Source organism: Megalopta genalis, unplaced genomic scaffold, assembly GCF_051020955.1.
Source record: "Megalopta genalis isolate 19385.01 unplaced genomic scaffold, iyMegGena1_principal scaffold0193, whole genome shotgun sequence".
NCBI classification, from domain to species: Eukaryota; Metazoa; Arthropoda; class Insecta; order Hymenoptera; family Halictidae; genus Megalopta; species Megalopta genalis.
In genome coordinates, this window is record NW_027476262.1 from 218496 (window position 1) to 243221 (window position 24726).

Genomic DNA, 24726 nt, shown 5'->3' on the forward strand with positions numbered 1-24726 from the left:
GATTAATCAATTAAATTAAACTTGCAAAGCAAAGTAATATGACATCGATTACTATTTCAACATTCTTATCTATTGCAAATCTTAATAGAATTAAGAAACTTTTATGAATGAGCATAGAAATTAGATTTTAAATAATTTTGTCACTCGCATACAGGTGACGTAGTCAAAGTGTTAATGATGCAATTAATATAATTAAATAGTTTCACTTAAGTTGGATATGTTAGAATTAACAGTTAATTTTTGTATAAATAATTTCGAAAATGAATATCTTATCGGTGTTTGGGTCAAAATAATTGGTACAAGTAGCTTTTTCAAGTGTCGGTAATTGGGACATCTGCATTATTTTTATTTTTCATTAATTTCACATCAAATTTATGCTTTCTACAAGTATTATATATATGCAACAGATGAACAAAAAATCATGCTTAATGTGTCGGTAATTGGGACCCTTACCCTACAGTGCACGTTAGAGTGCATTCTTCTAGAGCACATTGAGCGTTATAAAATAATGTACATCCTCGTCCAAAAGTATTGGGACTATATTTATTTAGCATAAATTATAATATTAAAAATAAACAAACATGGAAAATAAAGAAGAAATAAAGAAGAAGTAAATTTAAGAATAAGTTAAAATAATTCAGGCAATTTCCTATCGAATTTTCTGCAAGCCCCCTGATACTTTTGTAGGGGGGTGTACGAAGCACCCGGACACCGAGCGACTGCGATCTCTTTAAAAATCGAACGAGAATCAACGTTCTTGGAGAAAAAGCGCTCGTTTACGATTTGGTCCAGCAATTAATAATTAGTTTATTGGGTTGTTGGCGGTGAAACGTGCTCGACGTGCGGAACGCTTTAATTGAAATTGGAGCAGAAGCGGCTCCGTGGTCAATATTCCATGAATATTTAGCACTTGCGAAAGAACTCCATGAATGCCTCCTCCTCTGCCGGCATTATTAAATCGCCGGCGTCTACCGTAATGTATTGTGCGTTACGTATTGTCGGTGTATGAAAACAAGCGCGAACGGCGCCGCGCCGCGCCGGGATAAAGGGAACGCAACCATAATATGCTGACGATAATGAAAGTGTGTTGCCGGCAAGAACGGTCAAAAGTGCCCTAAATTCGGCTCGCCGCGATGTCGAAATACGATGAAGCTGCAAATAACTTGTGCCAGCAGAAACCACCGCCTGCCGAAATATGGCTTTGCAATCGTTATTTGCAACGTTGTTTGTTAAATACGGGCCTTGAAACGCGACGCGGGCGACCTTTACCGCGATTCCGTGCCAATTCCCGTGATTCCGTATTTAATTGTTGAGAAAATATTATTAGCAACGTTATAAGCAATTATTATTATTTTTATTATTTAAATTGGTTTCTTTCATGAATTCGGACGTATTTTGAACGAAGACTTTGTGGAAATTGTGGAAGCTTTCATTGGACGGATGTTTTTTTAAACATTGTTTATACCGGCCTTTATTGGCAAATTTTTGACAATGGATTCGTTGATAAATTTTGTCAGTATCTGATTTATTATACTTGTTTCTTATTTTTGGAATTGTAACTCAATTGTGATTATAAATGTTAATTGAAAATTCGATATTATTTCACTTTATATATAAGTACGATTGTAATATTCAATCTTACTAACTTGGGCACACTTACAATGAAAATCATATAAAAGACTATGACTTTTCTTTTTGGCTTCTTTAATATTATAACTTTTAACAGCAACTTTCATTGTAAGTTAATTGTGATTTAATATCATTGATATTTCAATCAATTAATTTCAATCAGAACTTTGATTTCAATTATCGATATTTATTAAAAATTTGCGGTAACCTCAATGTTATTATTACTGTAATTTTCAAGTTACTTTGGGCACGATTTCAATAAAAATTGTGTAGGAACTGTATTTGAATGATCTTAATTCTTTTCCTTCATTTGATGTTGCAACTTTTAATAGCACATTTAATTGTATCTCTTATAATTTACTACCATTATCTTCAGAACAAAAATTGTAATTTAATTATGATTTACAATAACTACAAGTATCCAATACATTCGAATATACTGTAATTCGAATATACCGTGTCGATTATACTGAATATACTGTAATTATCAGACTGCAGACTTTTATGCATTTATGGCAAAAATGTGTCACACTGTTTTCGACTTATCAAAACTATTCCAAGAAACAATTTATTTTTACACAATGTAGATATTTCTTACAACCGTGTTGGAAAATTGATATTTTGCATAAAGATCCGCAGTTTAGTAATTACAATTATATGAAAACTCGATAAAAATTATAATAACTCCTTGACAAGATAATTTAAGAGGCTTGTCTTAAATAGAACACCCTGTATAACTAGCGTTGACATTTCCAAAATATCACCGTAAACATTAACATGTTCAACTTTCTGAAAAAACCCTCCTCAGGCCGTCGTAAAGAAGCAAGCTAACAATAAGTAAATAAAACCGCAGCGTTCATTCAACAGAAAAGTGTACTTTGCAAGTGGAGGGACGTACTCCTTGGAAAAAAGATCACACTCCCCGACGTTTGAGCTTGACACACAATGTAAAATTACCTTGTTCAACTTTCTCCTATTTACTACAGAAACAGCGGCTCTCTCGAAATACCATCGTTCCGACTATTGTATATACAATTTCATTCTCAGCCTCAGTCTAAGTCTCAGTCTAAGTCTCAGTCTCATTCTTAGCCCCATTCTCAGACTCACTCCCATTCACAGTCTTACACTCAGTCTTAATCTGAGTCCCATTCTCGGTTTCAGACCCATTCTCAGACCCATTCTCAGACCTATTCTCAATCCCATTCTCAGCCTCATTTTCAGCCCCATTCTCAGTCCCATTTTCAGTCTCATTCTCAGATTCATTCTTATTCTTATTCTCGCCCTCATCCTCATTTCCCGAAGCCAGTCCCCGCCCGTGCTGCTCTACGTCGGAATTCGGCACGCTCAGCACTATTGCGTTCCGGAAAAAAGTGCGTGAGCGGTGTCGTCACACCGAAAAATCGGTTTAAAAGCCAGCCAAATCGTCCAAGCATTCAGTTCGCTACGATTGTTCAACCGATTCTACATCGATGAATTCGTTAACAGCATGTCTGTGCAGTTTGTTGGTAGCTGCGATGGCAGTGCAAGCAATGCCAGCTGGCAAACTGGAGACCAAGATGGCCGAATCCTCGGCGATCAGTCCCAAGGATTTCCATTTGGAGGATGCGGGTGCTGAGAAGGACAGGCTGAAGAAGCAGGCGTCCTTCTGCGTGGAGATCCGTCCAGGTGCTCAAAATGGACAGCAGGTGTCTCAGGATGGGTCGCATATGAAAATGCAGGGCCTGAGCGTGGTGCAACAATCGCAGGTGGCGCCACAGATGCAGAGTTACAGCTTCCAGCAGGCCCCGCAGCCTGTGCAGTCTCTGGGAGTCTTCCAGGCTCCTCAGGTAGCAATTGCGTCGTGCTTTCTAATTTACCATGCTTCTCTCGACGCATAAATTCACTATGATCTGCATGTATCTTGATTTTGTGTTATTTCTTGAGAATCGTGAGAGATTTAAAGTTTTCGACAAAAGTTGTTCGTTTTTCGTAAGAGCTCTCATTTAGTAAATAATTCATCGATTGTTAATTTCGATCGATGAAAATGTACACGTAATTCTCCATTTTGTGTCATAAGTCTTTGTAATTATTTGTATAATTTAAAGGGAGAACTTATGCGTTCGAAGTTTTTTTTATCGCTTATGGTTACAGTAACACTTAATTTCTCGGTGATTCGAAGAATTTATTCGAAAAATTGATTCAAAGGATGTCTTCGAAACGTTATTCGAGAATTTATTCGAATCATTATTTGAATGTAACATAATTCGAATAAAACTTTACTCGAATCATTATTTGAAAGAAACTTTATTCGCGAATCATTATTTGAATAAAACTTTATTCAAATCATTATTTGAATTCGTTATTTGAATAAAGTTATATTTGAATAATTTATTCGAAAGATTAGTCGAATAAAATTTTATCCGTGAAATTTATTTTCAAACTGTACGAAAAAATATTCATAAAATTTATTCGAATTGTTCAAATGAAATTCTACTTGTATAATGTCCAACTCTGCTATTCCGCCATATCGTTGATTTCGTCGCCACTGTGAATTCTGTTGGCGTAGTACCGATCTCCAAACTTCAACGCTAATTGATAGTTCTTAAAAATTCGTACCGACGGAGCTTGTGTGTGTTATGAAATAGTTTTCCATCCTCAGGCATACGTGGTGCCCCAGCAGTCGTTCGTGGTTCCCCAGCAGGTGGTGCCCCAACAGGTGGTTCCCCAGCAGATGATGCACCAGCAGGTGGTCCCTTCGGTGCAGACTCTGCAGATCATCCAGCCATCTCAACCTTGCCCTCAGGAGTCGAAGGTGCAGATCGTAGAAAGGAGAGTCGAGGTCCCAGCACCGACTCCAGTCCCCGAAGTGGTCACTGTAAAGCCCCAGCCCCAGCCCGAGAGGATCGTGGAACCGCAGACTCAGGTGATCGAGACCATTAAGCTGGTCCCAGTGCCCCCAGTTTGCAAGGATAAACTGGTTGTCGTGCCCTCCAAGCCCATGGTGGTCGTTCCTGAGCCAACTATCGTCAAGGTGCCTCATTGCACTCATCAAAGCGAAGGGATGACCTGCAACTACAATCAACAGGCGATAAGGGCTGCCGCCGTAGGACCTGTTGATCACATGCATCACATGCACATGAGGGCTCATACTCATCCCATGCACCTTGGCAAGATGATGACTGACTTTCGTTTCCTCAAGGACCCAAAAGCTTAGAGGTAGGTGAGGAAATGTGTTAAATGAGCATTATTTAGGGACTTCGGAGTGTTAACCAACGCGGGGGTGCTATTGAAATATGAATTCAGGCAATTTTATGAATCTAGGGAATTTCGGTTTCATGAATCGGTGGCTATCTTTCGGGGATTCACAGTAAAACAGGTTAGGGAAGTTTTTGTTTATTTGTTAACCTGATTTTACGAGATTCACAATGTTGAATTCTGGGGGAAATTCTGTTTTATAATTGCATCAATGCAGAACAGAATTATTTGGAACTTAATTCAAATGGACGGGTTGACTTTTTTAGATCCAAGTTCAGGAAATGTGTGGTTATGTTTGTCAGTTTCCGGCACTCTGCATCGAGATTCCTTCAAGTTAGATGCTTGAGTAAATTGATAGTTCGTAGGGTTGAGAAGGAAAAATTTTCAATTCTGAGTCTAGCAGTTTGGGGAATTCTTGTTTTATGAATTGGTGGCTATCCACAGGGATTCGCAAAGTGGCAAACTAGAGAATTATTGGATTATAAATTCATAACAGTGCAGGTTACTTACGATATTAAATTCTAGGGGATTTTTTACTATGTAGAGCAGAATTGTTTGGACCCATATTCAAATGAAAAGTTGATTTCCTTTTTAGCTTCAGGTGTAAAAAATGTGAGGTTATGTTTAACAGTTTCAGACATTATAATATTGGGATTCCTTCGTGACAGAAGCTTAAGTAAATTAATGGTTTTTCAGCTTGAGATTTTTCAGTTTTTCAGTCCAGGAAATTTTGTGTTTCATAAATTGCTGGCTTGTCTCTGGATATTCAGTGTGTGGCAAGCTATAGATTTGATTTATAAATAGAATGTTTGGGGACAGAGTGGTGGTCTAGTGAAAATGTTATTTTTATAAGTCCATCTATACAGTAAATATCTATTTTAATCTTTATTCAAACGAAAAGTTGATTTTTTAGCTCTGAATCTAGTAAATGTGAGGTTACGTTTGGATACTTTTGCAGCACGACGTATTTCTTACACTACAAAATTAAAATTTCTTCTCTTCTTCTATAAGATGTTTAATTAAACGCATGATTCATGGGGTTCGGGCAAAATCAAAAAATATTAAACGACCTTTCACGAATCCGTGGCAGTTTAAGGCTAGGGAATTATTGGTTTATGTGCTGGCAACAGCGCCTAGGGGATTCAAAATGTGGACTTTTAGCAATTCATGTGAAACAAAATAATTCAAAACTTTATTTCATTAATCCTGAGTGATTTTTATTGAAGTTTCTTTTTTTTTTTTTTTTTTTTTAACGTGGGGGAAATCTGCAGGTCAGACACCCCCGCTCCGCCCGAAGGGCGGAGGGGGGGTAGTGCGGGGTTCGACCCGCTAAAACCCCCACGGCGGCCTAGGGCGCTGGCGATTAACGGGGGAGCCACGGGAACTCTTCAAGAACACGACCGCAGCTCCCCCTCGCCTGGCCGGCCACCAGGATGGAGCGGTGGCCGGCCGCGTCCCGGGGGGAGATTAATCCTCCCCCCCATGAATCATCTTGATTCGGCGGTGCGGGGGACCGCACCCCGCACCGCCTCTTCACGACGGCCGCACCAGCGGCCGTCGGGGGCGACGGTTTTGTCGCCCCCACTTTAAAATAGGGCATCCTCGGTTGGCGGGCGGCGGGCAATTAAACCGGCATAGTCCGGTACACCCGCCGCCCGCCTAGTATCAGCTACTCGGGGGGGGCTCTAGGCGTGGGCGCACACGCCGCACCCCCCCCCCCTCACGGCGACCCCGCTCGGCAGCCTCCTTCTGCAACATTACCTGTTCGCAGAAGGCTATGGCTGCCGCCCATTTTGTCGGGCTCTCCAGCATGGCCCCAACTAAGCTGGAGAGAGTGAGGTCGCCACCAACTTCCCTAGTTAGGACTCGGCGCAGCACTGAAAAGGCGGGGCACACCTCCAGTGTATGCTGCGCCGAGTCCTCCTCCGCGCCACAGTGATGGCACACCGTCGTCGCTTCCCGACCGATGCGACACAGGTAGACACCGAAGCAGCCATGCCCGGTGAATACCTGCGTCGCACGGTAGGAGAGCCTGCCAAACCGCCTCTCCCGCCACGTGGTGAAGTGCGGCAGGAGAGCCCCGGGGACGCGCTCGGCGGCATGGGAACAAAGCTCCGCATGCCACCTGGCGAGCGCTAGTCCCCGGGCCTGGAGCTCGAAGCCCTCGACCGCCTCCTGCTCCGGCGGGTCCCCCCGAGCCCGGCCAGCGATGCATATGCGCCTATAGACATAGGCGCGCATCGCCGCCTGCAGCTCGAAGGGAATTTCTCCCGCCAGAGCAAGCGCCGCCACGGTAGACGTGGTGCGGTACCCCCGTATGAGGCGAAGGGCCATTTGCCTCTGAAGCCGGCGCAACAACAATGTGCTGCGCCGGCTTGCCCTCACGGACGGCGCCCAAATCGGGGCGCCGTATAATACCATTGACCGCACCACGCCTAGGTATAGGCGGCGCACCATATCGCCCGGTCCCCCGATATTGGGCAACAGGCGGCCTAACGCGGCCGCCGCCCTCTCAACTCGGGGGACGAGGCGGCCGAAATGTGCTCCGAACCTCCAGTGGCTGTCGAGGATCAGTCCGAGATACTTGATCTCGGACTTCACCTCGACGCAGGCTCCTCCAACCCAGATCCACGATCTGGCCCGTGGCCGAGACCAAGGCCGTCCAAACCAGACGGCCTCGGCCTTCTCCGGGGCCACCTTCAGCCCCAGACCGTGGATCCTAGCGACGACGGCTGCCACCGCAACTTCCGCTCGTCGGATGGTCCTCTCGAAGGTGTCCCCGACGGCGACCACCAATGTGTCATCTGCATAGCAGATGAGGGTGGCACCGTCGGGTAGGGAGGCCTTCAGGACTGCGTTATATCCCAGGTCCCACAGGAGTGGTCCTAACACGGACCCCTGTGGGACCCCGCAGTCCACTTCCCTCCGTATCGTCCCGTACCGGCCCGGGTATTCCACCCACCTGCCCCGCAGGTAGGCCCCGATTACCCGCCTCAGATAGGGAGGCACCTGGTGTTCAGCCAGGGCCTCCCTAATGGCGGACCAGGGCAGGGTGTTAAACGCATTGACGATGTCTATCGACACCGCCAAGCACACCCCGCCCCGTGCCACGGCATTGTCCGAGAGGGACTTTAGACGGTCGATTGCATCGACCGTCGATCGCCCCTCCCGGAAGCCGAACTGGCAGTCCGCCAGATCGGGGCCAACGCGGGACAGGTGCCTGGCGAGGCGGGCAGCAATGATCTTTTCAAAGATCTTGCCCACCTCGTCCAGGAGGCAAATGGGCCGGTACGCGGAGGGAGAATCCGCAGGCCTCCCATCCTTCCTTAAGAGGACCATCCGACTTCTCCTCCAGAGGTCCGGGAACACCCCGGACCTCAGGAGCCCGGAGTAGAGGCCTCTAAGCCTCTCGCCCAGGACGCCCATGGCAAGCAGCCAGACCCGGCCGGGGATACCGTCCGGCCCCGGGGCAGTATTCTTGCCCCGGAGCCATTTGACTACCCCGGCCATTTCCTCCGGCGCGACCTCCAGATCCGGGGACCACTCGTGTCCCTCTAGCTGAGGGACGGGCCGGGACGCCTCCCCGCTGACGGGGAATAGCGCGTCCACGACCCGTCCGAGCATCCCCGGATCCAGGCTCTCCGTCAGAGGGGGCGCCCAGGGACGTAATCGTCCCATCTCCATTTTATATGGGCGCCCCCATGGATCTCGGTTGATAGTGCCGAGAAGGTCGCGCCAGGCCTGGCTCTTTGCTTGCCTGATGGCCAGCTGCAGGGCGACCACCTTCTCCCTGTATCGCCCATACAGCTGGATAGCCAGCTCCACGTCGGAACGCCGTCGTCGACGGGCGCGGGCGTACTGGCGTCGCGCGCGAACGCACTCTGTGCGCAAATCCGCTATCGCGCGCGACCACCAGTACACCGCCTTCCTCGGGAAAACCCTGGCCCGGGGCATGGCGACGTCGCAAATGGACGTCATTGCGCCCCGGAACCATTGGGCCTCCCTTGTCCCGTCGACTGGCCCGGCCGGTGTTGCTGGCCAGGCCACGACGTGGGCTGCCGCCATCAGGGCGTCCTGGTCGAGGCGCTTTAGCGCCCACCGCGGCTGAGGCGATCCCTCATCAGCGGGGCGACGTCGGGGCGTCGATGGGGCGGCGGAGAGGCCGAGAACAATGTACCTGTGGTCAGACAGTGTCTCGACCTCCTCCGCCACCCTCCACCCCGTAATACGGCGCGCGGCGGGGGGCGTTGCCCATGAAAGGTCAACGATGGACCCCCCATTATGCCGCACGCACGTATGGACCGAGCCCGTGTTTAAAAGACGGAGCTCGAGTCCCGCCACCCAGTCAAGCACCTCCCGGCCCCTCGGGTTCGTCCTGGGGGAACCCCAAGCCGGCGACTTGGCGTTGAAGTCCCCCAGGACCAGCACCGGACGGGGCTGGCAGCGGGAGACGCATCTCCCCACCCCGTCCAGATACTGCACAAACTCCTCGAGGGACCACCTTGGAGGTGCATAGATCGCCACAACCGCGGTGCCGCCCCAGTCAACGGCCAGGTATCCCCGACCGCGCTCGATAACGGAGCACGCCGGGGACCCCGGCCGGCCTACCCATATTATAACGGCGGAGCCGCCCAGGTCCCCCATCCAATGTGGATGATCGGGAATCCTGTACGGCTCCGCCGCTACGGCCAACCCGGCACCCCGCTCGGCCAGGAATTGCACCAGGAGGTCCTGTGCCCTGGCCGAGCGGTTCAGGTTGGCCTGTATTATAGGGCCCTTGGGCCCCATTACGGGCAGGCCTCCACCTCCATCGCCGCCGCGGGCGCGACGGTGGCACCTTTGTGTGCCATCTTTGGCTTGGTAGCCACGGTGGCCGTCGCCTTGACCACCGCGGATTTTCTCCCCCTGCTGCCCCTGCCGCGTTTCGCGCTGGCGGGGCACGCCCGGCTACCGAGGCGGTGGCCGGCCGGCTTGCCCGCTCCCGCACAGAGCGGGCAGTTGGGCTTCGCCGTACAGCCGGCCACCTTGTGGTCCCGACTGCCGCACCCAAAGCAGCAGTCGGAACGATCCTCGGCCGCAGTGCATCGCTGAGTTGTGTGGCCTAGGCCAAGGCAGCGATAGCACTGCAGGGGCCGGGCGCTGAGGGCCTCCACCGTCGCCCGGGTCCAGCCGACCGTGAGCTTGCCCGCGACCGCAACTTTACGCGCGGCCGCAGCAGGGCACTGGACCCAGAGGGTGCCCAAACCGGACGGGGAAGACCGGATTTCGCCGGTCTTAACCTCCCCCCGGTCGCACCCTCCCACATGGGCGACGGCCACGGCAACCTCCTCCGGCGTGGTCGAGTCGACCAGGCCGCGCACCCTTAGATCGGCCTTCTTAATTGGGCGCGCGACCTTCACGCCGGTTCCCGCCAGCGCGTCCGCCATCTTCGCAGCTAGGGCAGTGGCCTTAGCTGCCCCATCAGCCCCGGGGACCTCCAAAATGATTCCCCCCGTCACCGCTCTCCTGGGCTTTAACGAGGCGATGCCAATCTCTGCCAGGTCAACCTTCGACCTGGCAGTGGCCATCGCCTCGGCGTACGTCATCGCCCCGCCGGCCGGTACCGTTATCGTAACGGCAGCCGTGCGGGGCGGACGCGGCGGCAGTGGAGCCCTCTTCGGGGCAGCCGGTGCCACCCGTTTCGCCGCCCTCCCGGCCGAAGAGGCCTTGGCAGCCGCCGCAGGTTTAGCTGCGGCAGCCGCCTTTTTGGCCCTTCGGCCAACTACCCTCGACCACAGCTCAGTAGGAGGTGTGGTGGAGGGCGGCACAACAGCAGAGGCAGCCCTCTGCTGTGGGGGCCGCATCTGCGCCGCCTTAGCGGACGCAGCCCCTCCTCCACTGCCACCCTTTCTCCCCCCTTTCTTGTCTATCGACGGGCTGGAGGCGGGCGGCACGGGCGGCACCGACCGCGGATCCTGCATCCGCGGGATCAGCTCCCTCCTGAACGATGCCAGCTTGGCATCGATCAGGGAGCCGATCTGTTGCAGCAAGTTTGCCGGCGCCGCTGCGGACGCCGGCAAGGGCTTCCCTCGCCCAGGGCGTTGGGGCCCTCGGGCGCCGGCGCCAACCAGCGGCCCCGTGCCCCCCTCAGGAGCCGGCGGCGGAGGCATCTCGGCTGCTGCCGGCTTCGCCTCCACCGCCTGACGGAGTCGGGCCACCTCGGTCCGCAACTCCGCCATCTGCTCTCTGAGGAGAGCGTTCTCTGCTTCCAACAGCCGGGTGGCGTCGGAAGCTGACCTCATGGTCAGCTCCGCAACGCCCGCCCGGCTGTTCAGGGCCGCCGCCTGCAGGACCCGCACCGTGGCCGGCCGCAACTCCCTTGTTGCGCTGGAGATCCTGGCCACTTCGGCCAGGCTCTCCATTATTGACGCCGCAACGTCTCGCGTCGGACGACTGCGAAGATTCGCGGCGACCTCCACCTCGTCCGGAAGTGGGTCGACCGATCTCCCGGGCTGCGGCCCCGGGGCCACCGGGTCGAAGATCGCCGCGATGAGGCCCTTGTTGGCCTCCGTCAACTTACGTTTGGCCTCATAGAGGCCAACGTACTGTCCAGTAGTTGGCGGCCTTCCCCGCTTCCTCCCTGTTGAGGAGTTATTGAAGTTTCTGGGATTATTAAATAATAATTATTAAGGATATTAAATAGACGGGGACATTAAAAGAGGGAATTAAATTAACATTGCAAAAATTCGTTATCCGATGCGAGAATAATAATTCCAACAATGTGTAGATTTATTTCAGCGAGCCTGGTGAAACTGCGAAATTTAATTTCGGCTCATTCTCTGTATCGCAGATGAGCAATACACGTTGGATTTTCTGATGACTCTACAGCGAACGCGATGACGATCGATCTGTAGGACTCTAAAAGTAGATTCCGATGTAATGCTTCTGTACGCTCTGCGAGATCAAATAAAATGAAAAAATTTGATGATACAATCACGTTGTTCAGCCGGCTAATTAGCCAACAACTCCCTGTAATAAATTTCCTACGAGCTAATTTAATTCCCCATCGGAAGTTTCCTCACCAATATTTAAATCTTCGGTCCCTCTATTTATTTTAAATTACGCTTTTCGGTTCGGCGGCTTTTCACGTGAAATAATTACACGCCGTTTAATTTATCTCATTACGTTCATACTTGCTACAATTACGTCATTGATTAAACAACGAACAGCCGTACTTTTAATAATGACTCGAACATTTGATACGATTTTAACACACTCCCCGGCCATTAATTCTTTTCAGTTTCTATTCTCATCGTTGTTTAAATAATTTATTAAATGGAAGGTATCGCTATTACGAAATATTTAAACAATTTCGCAAAATTAAGCTAAAAAAGGTAGTAGGCTCCTATATATTTTGTGACTTTTATATAAATTAATTTCGAGCGATGGATAAGCATATAATTTTATAAATTTGGCATACTTTGGGCAGACTTGGCATACTTTTACACTGTCCGACACGATTTTTGGGTTCCTATAGCCACTATGAAATTCTTGTAGAGCTTCACTCCCTGAACAAGAATCCGTAAACCGAATTACTCCATCACCCTCAGTTTTTTAAATAAACGAACTTTTGTAAAAACCCAAAATTTTCGACAAAAATGAGGTATTGCAAGAGAAAAGTAAAAACGTTAGAAAGTTCTAATTGGTGTTGAAAGATAGAGGAGTTACCAACTCCAAATACTCTGGTGTGATTTTTTGTGTGAAATATAACACAGTTTGGTGATTATTATCCACAGAAATATGTAAAAAAAAACAGAACATTGAAGTACTAAACAAAATTCAAATATTATTTACGAAAAGTGGATGCCCCATTGGATCTCTCCATCGGTGTCGATTACGCGTAGTTTCGGCCCTGTCAGACAGAGAGAAGCGAGCAGCGAAGCTCATGGCGGCAAAACGTCGTGTACATGTTGCCGTCGAACATTTTCTCGATCTACTCGAAATGTATATCGTTCCGACGCTTTTACCGGGCCGTTTCTTCTTCAGAAATGTCTACAGAATCCGATCCTGGGTAGAGTTTTCGTGCCGAACAAAAAACTTTTCGTAAAAATACAAAAATATTGCGCAGAAACTGCTCACGTCGACACTTTTTTAAATTTTCACATTAATTTATTGTTATTTAGGACCAAAAACAATTAATAAATTGCATGCCATTATATTCGGGAAACTCTCCTCTATCTTTTAACACTAATTAGAACTTTCTAACGTTTTTACTTTTCATGCAATACCTCATTTTCGTCGAAAATTTTGGGTTCTTACAAAAGTTCGTTTATTTAAAAAACTGAGGGTGATGGAGCAATTCGGTTTTCGGATTCTTGTTCAGGGAGTGTCACAATCTTGTCGGACAGTGTAATTAGTGATATATAAATTGTGACAATTAATATCGTTTTTTAAAATCGTTTTACACTCTAAATTACATACACATAGCTTTACTATTAATATTATGGCATCGACATAAAAATATACGTCATTAAACGTGCAGCAACGCTTTTACGCTTTGAAAGATCTTCGAGAAACAGGTCTGTCAATTAAAAATATTGGAAAAAATTATGGCATTGGCATTAGAACAATTCAACGCATTCACATGATGCTACAAAAATGAATGCGCTTGGAAACAAAAATAAACGCGAACTTCAGCGAAGAAAAATAGTAAAGCTACATTATTACGATATACTAAATAAAAAATTATTATCATGGTTGGTACAAAGAGGGATACTAGGAGACCGTATAACCGATGCTCTTATATTAGACAAGGTGGCGGAATTAAGAAAAAATTTTCCGTCATATTCGGGATTTAAAGCGAGTCATGGGTGGTTAACAAGATTAAGAGACAACATGGCATACGCTTATCAAACATAGACAGGGAGAAAGCTAGTGTTGATCAGGATGCATCAAATGCTTTTATAATCGATTTTGAAAAGATGGTAGAGGAAGAAAGTATAAGTTTGGAAAATGTTTACAATATGGACGAAGGTGGACTTGTATGGAAAGCACTTCCAACAAGAATACTGGCTAGAGAAGAACGTTCCCGGCGAGATCGAACAGTGAACTGTTAGATCTACGGAGGTCGTAAGTCTCCGATTAAATCGTGTATGACACCGAGTCTGCGCGATTTCCTATGACTCTTTCGAGTGATACGGATGGTAAGTTGATAAAGAATGGTTTTAACATTGGCTGATATCAATAACACTATATTTTAACATAACATAACAATTTTTAACGCTAGGGTGACTAACTGTACTTGGCTTAGAATGAATTGAGTTGATGGTGAGACTATCGACGGAGTCTTAACCGAATTTTTTACGCGTTGATGTCTGGTTAGTATCTATCCGTTCGTTGTCTGTTTTGTTTTTTAAGAAGATTCGTTAGGGGCGTGAAGTTTTCAATGAGACACTCGGATTCAATGTTTTTTCAAGTTTTCCGGATCTAGAAAGAGAGGCAGTCGTTTTGATATATTTATATTATATATTTATATATTTATCACCTAATACAGTATCTGATCTGGAACCAATGGATCAAGGGATCATAGGAAAAACAAAAAGGTGACCGCCCCGAAGTAACAGTCACTTGCAGGTATGAATCGTACCTGCGAGTGAATCTCACGAAGAATCCGCGCGTCTCGAAGGTTGACCGTGGCGCAGGTAATAAGACTGGGGAAAAAGTGGGTAATTGGGTAATTGGTGTTGTGCAGAAGGTAAGGGGAATACGTGACGGTGAGAGAATTTTGGCGACCAGATGTAGGCAGCGTTGAAGGAAATATTACAGGCAGGAAATAACGGCTTTTCGGTATAATTAGATACTATTATTACGGTCGCTTATTTGTTTGTGGAAAGACGCTTGCAGTACAGATGGAGTCGTTTGGTAATTTTCGGAATCTATTGTATGGTAGGGACGGTGTTGGGTCGAGCGTTCGAGCCGCGTATGCTTTATTACTATAGATAGCTTCTATATACTTTTAACGCGGAACAACAAGTCTTAATGGACATGAGGCGAAAAAAGATAGAATTACAATTGGCTTAGGTGCAAATGCGTTAGGCACACATAACATTATGCCTATTGTAATTTATAAATATAAAAACCTAAGAGCTTTGAAACATGTACTTTCATTACCTTACAGGCAGGAAATAACGGCTTTTCGGGTAATTAGATACTATTGTTAATTTTACTATTGGTAATTTTCGGAATCTATTGTATGCTTATGTCCCGACGGTGTTGGGTCGATCGGTCGAGTCGCGTATGCTTTATTAATATAGATAGCTTCTGTAATACTTTTAACGCGGAACAATTGTAGTTTCTAAGTTGATGATTTTTTCGAGCCGTCTTCTTTCCGGCAATAAAGTCATTTCTGCATTTTCGAGTAATGCACGCCTCATCGGCAGCATTTTTTATAATAGGGTCATTAGCACGCACCGCTTCGGTCGCCCGTCCAGGCTTTCTTGCTACCTGCGGCACTGCGTGCTACGTCACTTTTACATCCCCTTTCATTGCGTCACTGTTCAATCAATTTCTATTCTTCGTTTCTTGTGTCATTGTGTCATTCAACAAAAAGTCTTAGTGGACATGGGGCGAAGAAAGATAGAATTACAATTGGTGTATGTGCAAATGCGTTAGGCACACATAGCATTATGCCTATTGTAATTTATAAATATAAAAAGCTAAGAGCTTTGAAACATGTACTTTCATTACCTGTAATTTTTAAATCGCAGTCAAATGCACGGATGAGTAGAACGTTATTTTCAGATTGATTTGAAAACCATTTCAAACCATCAGTAAAACAATATCAGGAGGAAAAACAAATATCGGAGAACGTAAAATGATGTTAAATGATTGCGAAGCCTACAAAATTTCGCTACAAGAAGAGGAAGATTTTAAAATTATATATTTACCATCTAATACAGCATTTGTCCTGGAACCAATGGATCAAGGGATCATAGGAAAAATAAAAAGAATTTTCCGGCACAAGCTTTTGCGACTTGTTTTAACATATGATCAAGGAATAAATGAATTTTATGACGATTACACATTAAAAACCTGTATTGACATTTCATCGGATTCGTGGTTCAAAGTTACAACAAAGAACATAAAAAATGCATGGAATAAACTGCTACATAATAATAATCCTGCTGGCCCTTCAATTCAATCACACATGGGAGAGTTTGAACCTGATTGGCCAGAGATAATGAGTGCAATTACAGGAGAGCAATGCACCCTGATACATGCCACACAATTTTTATTAGACTGTGAGGAGGAAGAAAGAAGGAACGAAAACGAAAAAACAGAACTGCAAAATGAACCAAACAACCACAATAAATTACATGCGGCCCTTAAGTTATTGACATCTTACAGTAAAAGAGAACCACCTTACATACAACACCTTATGGAGGCATTAAAATTATATCTTTTGAGCAAGGATAAATTAAATAAGTAAGTACATACGTATTCATATACAATGGTAAAAATTTGCAGCCAATTTGAATATGAATTATTTACAAATTAATGTTTTTTTTTTACATTATTTGTTATTAGAAAATAGAGGAAAAACACCACCTTGTTATAACGACGTATTTTATTTATTACGTAATTTACTAAAATAAAATGAATTACAGATTAAGTATCAAGTAAATAAATGTTGTTCAGTCTCATTGCAAGGCTGGAAATCTGTTTCGGTTTCCTTCCGTATTCAGGAAGAAGATCCGAAAGAACGAAATTATTTTATTGTGAAAAGGTGAAAGTTTTAGTATTTTAGGTGTACCCGGTGACTACGCGACGCATCCCGATTGCCATAGCCAGGGTGGTACCAGCGATCGCGAACTCTCTGACCACCCTTCGTACCTGCGAAAACTGTGACAGCAGCGCACCAATTTGCATCTGATCGATTGTACCAAACCATCGGAAAATAGCATTTAAAGCGACAAATTTGAATTTTTTGGGAGAATCAAATAAACATCATTGCCTAAACTTTTCACCATCGCACACCACGTGCATCTTGGCAGCGCATTACGCGCAACGTCTATCGTCTTTGATTCTATTGACAACAGAAATATCTGTCCAAACTATATCACGTTTGGTCTCATTTGAATCAGAAATCCATCAGCAATATGTTAAAAAAAAATCAGTATTAAAATGTTAAAATTAAAAAAAATCTATGTCATTGTATTATGAGCTGTCTTCCGGGAATTCGAGTCAAAGGAGCCGGGACGCGTGCCGCAGCACACGTGTTCACCGACTCGCATAGCGAGAAAATCGATAAATTACAGGGTCGCGCAATATCTCGGTGTCAGAAGTGGCATACTTAAGTCGCGCCAGGAAGAGAGACACTACTATACATGTATATACGGTCTAAGGACGTAACGCCCACGCGACACAATCTCTCAATAAGAGCGCGGTCCCTAGATCGAGACGTTCGATCTCAATCCATAAAACCGCGGTGTCACCAGTCTGGCTCATAACGCGTCACGGCTGTCTGGCCTCGGAAAGCGACGGAGAGGCTCTTCGGAATCGAGCAGATAGCACCGTAGGACCGCTGTCAGCCGGCAAAGACCGAGCACCTGGCGATCTATCATCCGCGATCCTCTCCCGGGAACGATTGTTAAAGAGTTTCGAATGACGGCCAGCCATTTGCGATCGATGGCCCATCCACGCGCGAGCGCGATGTCGGTTTTTCCACCTAGAATTAGTATCTGGCTACGTTCAACCCCCCGTTTGACTCGGCAGCCGTTCCTCCCCCCCTCTCCATAAGAGACGAGAAGAATCCCGGGGGTTATAGGAAGAGGATTCTCGAGGTTCTAATCTCCTGATGGTCGGTCAGCTTAGCTTTTTACGGGGTCCGTATGAAAAATCTATCAGGGTTAAAGCGTCGCTGAATCATTGATCGCTTATGCACACCGGCGCGGCTTTATCGGATGGATTCTCCTGTGAGGAACCGTTTCCGAGCGGCGCGCCGCTTTGAAAAATTCAGCCGCGTACCGGGCACTAATAGAGGACTTTTTGCAAGTTGACGAGCCATCCGAACCGGGCGCGCCCGTTAATTATTTTATGACGCGACGTCCACTGGATTCGCGGCGATGCTGGGGGAGGACTTAGGCTGTCTTCCCACTTGGAACCGTTTTATAGCCAATTTCAATCGACCGATTTCAATGAAATTTTCAGCGTGTACAGGGTGTTCCACGTAACCGTTGCCACGATTTTTTCCAGCATCTCCGGCGGTCTAACAAATAAACGTTTCGAACAAATGTTACTCGGTTTTTAGCCGGCTACGGATTGCGATATAAAAAGCTTCGGAAAGAAATATTTTACGTAAAGAAATCAAGGTCACTTTCATTTTTTTTTAAGTTGCACAAGACGAATTCGATGACCTGTTATACCACGACCTTCGGATGACCTTGACGTAACACAGTTTTCAATGACAACATATCACTTCGTTGATCGCATTTTTTGTGCGTCAAGGTTGTCCGTAGGACATGGTGTAACATATCGTTGGATTCGTCTTGGCACAAGCTACAATGATATGAAGTAAAAGATATAAGATGCAATTTAAGAAAATGAAGGTGACCTTAATTTTTTGGAATAAAACACTTATTTCTGAAACTTTTTATACCGCATTATTCCGACTATTTTTTATTCATATTAACATTAGATTTACGGAACCCGTTAAAATGGCGTGTCACCAATTTTTTAATTTACGATTACGGCAAATGTTACAATAACACTTGTTGAGAATCAGAATAAACGTCTTATTGTTACTTTTATAAACTCATTTAAAACAGCTGTTTTTTGTCTAAAAATCTAGTATTAAATAAATATTCCAAAATGTATAATCTTATCTACAAACATCAATTCATCGAACAGTAGTATAAATATTCAACAATAACATTTTTAATCGTCGTAAAATCGATGATAATATTATACCCTCTGAAAAGCGTTCCGTAATAGGTACAGTAAATTCTCCTTAATTGATGCTCAGCTTAGAAACAAAAATGGACAATTTGGGAAGAAGAGATACAATTATTCGAGCTTTGCGGCTCGTTTTTATAGTTAACGATCGTCACCAGCTATAAAAGCGAGCCGCAAGGACACGAAAGCATTCTTTTTGGAAGAAAATTGCTGCTATATTTTTAGACATAATCATTTAAAATTTATATTTATTTATATGTAAAATAAAATTTGTATTCTAAAGATTTCTATGGAATTTTCAATGAAATAATCATCAATTATTAATGAATTGAAAATGAAATAAAAATTGAGACCATCTTCAACGAAAAATTTTAATTCTGACCAACGATGCCCTAAAATATTGGTAGCGGTACGGTAAATTTTGTTGGCGCCTCGGAGTCGCCATTCGAGTGCAAAGGGTTAGTTTTTAAAATCAATCGTACGTCAGCGGTGTCTGGCATTCTTCGAGCGTCATTTAAAAATGTTTATTGCTCCATGGTATAGTAAAAAAATATACGGTTACGATCGCGAGAGTCTACAGAATCGTTCTACGAAAAATTCGTGCCTCTAGCGTCACAAGTTACACCGGGAAAAATTCTCAAACGCGATAATTTGTCTGCTGAAAAAGAAACTCATCTCCCAGCAATTCGAGTTTCAAACTGAAATCTTCGAAGAACCGACAACGAGATCGAGAAAAGATCGTCTCGCGACGTGTAAATGAAATCGGAATCTACGATATAAAATTCATCGTCGGTTATCATCACGGCCGGAAGCGTGACCGCGGCCTAATAAGTGTCCTCGAGCGGGTGGTTTCGCTCACCTCTTGGAGCTCTGCGCGCCCATCGCGGCGATCACGGCCGATTGGCGGGAAATTCGAACGGGGTTCCAGCGCGTCCGCGGTGCGGCAACAGCAATCAACCGAATAATTTAAGGGTCCATCGAGATAACGGTAGGTTACGACGCGGGTCGCGTCTGTATTTCCGGCATCGATGCGAACCTATTCGCTTAACGACGAGATTTCCCACGATGCGCAGCACGCACGCGTGCACAAATCGAGAGGACCGTTCGATACAGTCTTTTGTCCCACTGTCGCTGTTAAAATAACGTGATTCCGCGAAAGACACCGGGACAGGAGCGTAATAGAAATACTGATACCGAACCGGCCGCGGCCGGCCGATCGTCACCGATTTTACGATTTCCCGCTAGCTCCCATGGACCCCCGTGGACCCCCATGAAACCAATATGGCCGCCGGGAAATAACGGGACAGTAGGGCAGCTCTCTCGCGATACCCTGTGCGCGTTTTATGCGAAATCAACTTTAAATTCATCGCGCCCCGCCAGCCGAGAATCATTCTCCCCGACGTGAAACAATTCGCTCGATTCCATTCGAAACGAGATTAGTTTTTTGGTTGATGCGCGCACCGGGACGAACATGAATTCTTCTGGAAATTTGGCGGTACGTCATGCGGCCAGAATATGCCGTGAAATATGATCGCCACGTATCTTTCTTTTAGAAAATTTTAACGTTTTCGTAGAATTTTTAGTCCGTTCTTCGATTTCCCAGGTTTTATTCGTCGATTGTTGTTTATGTATTTAATGTTGTTTTTATGTTGTATGGTTTTTAGTACGGTTTTTTGATGCAGCAATGGCTCGACGAGCATCACGGGTGATGAATTTTATAATTGTATGAAGTGATTGTTTAAACAATATTTTATCTGGAGCGAGCGTATTTTTACGTTTGCAAGAAAATATTAATATTTCTTGTCCACGACAACATTGAGCTTAATACTAATTTTTAAGCAATTTTTAAGAATTTTTTGGAAAAAAACACGAGACTCTGACCTTTTTTTATAGAAAAATTTTTCGAGTTGGAGTAACTTACTAAAAATTGTTCCGGGTATTCAATTTTATAATCATTAATATCTGATGTTTGTTTAAACTGTTTAATTCTAGGAAAATACGTAGCAAAATATATTTAATGATAATAACAACCTTGAGGAAAACACTAATTTTTTAAAGATTTTCGAAACAACATGAGAAGTTGACGATTTTTTAAATTAGCAACTAAAGCATTCGAATAATTTTCTTTAATTAAATGATTTAATTTTCAATAATAATAATAATTATATAACTATAAACAATTTTCGTTAATTTAATTCAATAATTTTGTTAAATACAACTTAATTTTGTCCAATAAGTGTTAATAAATTATTTAAAAAATGGCATTTTAGAAATCGTTTTCGGTAAAATTATTATATTATTATATTTCATTTTATTATAAATTCCATTTTATTATTATAATTAACTTAACGTCCGACTTTGTTTCACGGGCCTGTCAAAGGGGAAATTTAGAAAATTTTTAAGATTTTGTGAAATATGTTCGTAGTCGCTAGAAGCTACAACGTAGTCACATTTAAACAAAATCCGAAACAGTACTCCGAACGGTGTCCGTTTTCGCGTGAGTAGACCCGAATTTATGGTTGCGTCTGATCGTTACATCGAAAATATCTGCGGATGCCAAGGATTAACCGTAGCAGGTAATAAATCAGAAAAGCGTTTTGTCTCGTAGGAAGCAGAAAGAAATGAGGGACTCGACGAAAACTCGCCACCGACTCTACTTTTGGCAAACGACTGCGGGCGATATATAATACTGTAAAATACTAAAATGTATAAGGGAAAATAACGTTTTCACGAAAATACTGCTTCCCACGGATAGATCGATATTGTCTACAATTCATCATCGGGAGGACAAGCGCAATACAAATTGAATCATTCGGAAATCTTAATCGTTTCTCAATGGTTAATTTTGAAAATAGTGTTTTTTTTATTTTGAAAAATTTAATTTATTATTTATATAACATTAATAATTATAATTATACATTTATTATTTAGATAATGATAAGTTATGTACATGTTAAAAATTTCACTGAAATCGGTTGACCTTCGTACGAGCTGTAAATAATTAATGATCGCAAAAATCGCAGTTTTGTTCCGACCTTTTACACTTTTGATCAATAAGTATGAGAAATTTGCAATTTTTACAATCTTTTAACGCTTGTAACTTACCATTGCGTTAAACGATTTCAATGAAATTTTCAGCATGCGTATAACTTACCGAGATCTACAAGACGCATTTTTTGCATTTTCGTTAGATTTCATAATATAAACATCCTTTTTTATTATTAAATAATTAACTTTCATATTTCAAAAGAAGTATTCGAAATTTATAGATTTTGTCATTATTAATAAATATAATTAACTAATGATATATACTGAAATTATTTATAAATATTTTATTAAACATTCATTAATTAAATATCTCGAAGTTCGAAAAATCGGCAAAATTAGCCCAAAAGTGATCAAAAATAGCTTCCTCAGATAAGAAAGTTAAACAACGAGAGACTTTTACTTTGTTTTGTCATTCCAAGTATGTAATAGCAAAATTGTAACATTGTCTATTATACAGGTCCCTCTATTATCTAAAAAAAAATTCAAATCGTCTACTCTAATTTTAAAAAAGTTAAAATAGCACCTTGAAAAGTGTTCGAATGTCAGTGGGAGTCACTGTATACATATAGCTGATGGCCGGCCTCAGCGACCAAGGGTTGTATTCGCGAGGCATTTTCACGCCCGGTATCTTTTTCGCCGGCATTGTTCGTCCTTGACGAATACGAGGTTCTCTGTTCTTCAGCAAGGGCGAAATGAACAGCCCTCCGAAGCATTGGCGGATTAATGCGTACTGGTGCCCGAGACGCGATACAAAATTGAGATCCCTAATACGCTATGACACGCTATGACAAATAGAGCGATTATTAAAAAAAGTTTTATTTGAAAATAAAAACTTTATTTATGGCATTGAGAAATTAATTTCAATAACAGCTTTTCGGGACTTTTGCTAGTGCACAGTCGAATGCATGTAGATTTCAGCTAGCGACTTGCGTTCATTTGTCGCATATGCATTGCATTTATATCATTTTACTACATGAAATAATATCACGTCGTTCGTTTCAACAGACAGCTGTTATATTATGTACAAAAAAAATAAAATACTACTAATTTATCAATATGTAATTTAATTAAAATAATACATGTTTGCTGGCTTTAAATGGACTTACATCATTTTCATAATTAGTCAATTGTAATAATCATTTAATTTCAGTTATGAAATTTTAAATATCATTTGAAATATATTTTCTATTAATCCATATAATTTTGTTTATTAATAATAACAATAAATAAAATAGGAGTCTCGTTTCTTATTTTGAACGTCAAACATATTTATACATTGTTAAACTTAAAATAAGATATTGTTATTATTTATTTACCGTAAATAACCAGACCCTGTTTAGTCCCGGTAGGTTCTGCTTTCCCTTGCAAATCATAATTTTCATCAAGGCTCGGTGCGAGCCTGTTTACAATGGTTCCTTCATTGACTCATTTGCACTGGCTCGGCCTAATCCGCCGCTTCTCTTTTTTTTTTAATTTAACCGAACGAGCCAATCCTTGCAAAATCCGTATGACACGACCGGTCATCGCAGGTACATGTGCTTACCTGATAGCCGGCAGCGGTGGCTGATGGTTTTCCACGGGAGACGTTTTCATACCTGGCGCATCTTTTCCGGTAGTATCCTTTTGTCATTGTTCGTCCTTGCTGATTAGGACGTTCTGTCCTTTAGCAAGGACAGTATAAATACCCTGCCGATGTCAACGGAAACACTCATTCTGTGATCAGTGCAGCAGTGATCAGTGCGAAGACCTCGGCGAATTTTCTCAGTTAATTTTCCCAGTGAAGTATAGTGAGAATTTCTTAGTGAACTAAAATGGCATGGTACGTACATTTTTGCTATATTTTTCCGCGAACATTCTTCAGTCACTTGTTTTGACTAATGTCTTCCGTGTGTCGAGTATAAGAAAGAACAATTTATTTTTACGAATTTAAATATTTATAAATAAAATATATTTTTCATCGAGACACGAATCAACCTCTAGTTTGGCCGGATACGGAGAATTCTCCCTAATTGATGCTCGGATAGTGCACGAAGATGGACAAGTCGGGAAGAGGAGATACGATTATTCAAATTTTTGTAAATTGAAATCTTGAAAATTAGAAAATTTAAATACTAGATAATTTAAAAAATGTACATTTATATATATAGAAATCGGAGAACTTAAAAATCGTGAATTTGTAAATCAAAGAATTTAGAAATTAAAATGATAAGATTTAGAAAATTTGGGAAGCAGATGATTTAAAAATTTGTAAATTTAAGAGTCGGAAATCTTAAAAAGCGTAAATGCAGAAATCAAACAATTCAGAAATTGAAACGGTAAGAACTAGAACATTTAGAAACCAGTTGATAACAATTAAAATTTCAGAAAACTGAAAAATCGTGAATTTATAAATCAAAGAATTTAGAAATTGAAATCTTAAAAATTAGATCATATAGAAATCAGCAGACTTCGAAATTGTAAATTTATAAATCAGAGAATTTAAAAACCGTCAATTTGAAAATCGGACGATTCAGAAATTGGAATCTTAAAAATCAGAAACTACAGAAACCAGATAATTTCGAAATTATGAATTTAGAAGTATGCGCATTGAAACATCGTGCCATTCGAAACGGTTGGATCGAGAAATTGCAAGTTTCTCGGAACGGAAAAATGTTTTTAATCCTGGCGTATAAATATTTCCAATTTATTCGCTTATAAAAACGAGTCGTCTACAAAGTTGTCGATTCACCGATAACTATAAAAACGAGCCGCGAGGCTCGAGTAATAGTGTCTCCTCTTCCCAGATTGTCCATTTCTGTGCGTAATCCGAGCGTCAGTTAGGGAGACATTACTGTATCTCCAAACGTTTCTGCAAACTTGATTCGATTAAAGCTTCCGTCGTTT

General features: G+C 43.4%; 1 protein-coding gene across 1 annotated transcript; it reads left to right on the forward strand.

The window, feature by feature from the left end:
• Positions 1 to 3165: 3165 nt before the first annotated feature.
• On the forward strand, positions 3166 to 11820 carry LOC143262697 (uncharacterized). Its single transcript, XM_076528247.1, has 3 exons — positions 3166 to 3455; positions 4268 to 4824; positions 11693 to 11820. Exons 1-2 carry the CDS (start codon positions 3186 to 3188, stop codon positions 4820 to 4822), a joined length of 825 nt encoding a protein of 274 aa, XP_076384362.1. The 5' UTR covers positions 3166 to 3185; the 3' UTR covers positions 4823 to 4824; positions 11693 to 11820.
• The last annotated feature ends 12906 nt before the right edge of the window (positions 11821 to 24726 follow it).

Coding starts and splice junctions, on each gene's coding strand:
- LOC143262697 (XM_076528247.1), top strand. CDS start 3,186: ATGGCCGAATCCTCGGCGATCAGTCCCAAGGATTTCCATTTGGAGGAT. Junction 3,456..4,267: donor GAGTCTTCCAGGCTCCTCAG/GTAGCAATTGCG, acceptor TTCCATCCTCAG/GCATACGTGGTGCCCCAGCA.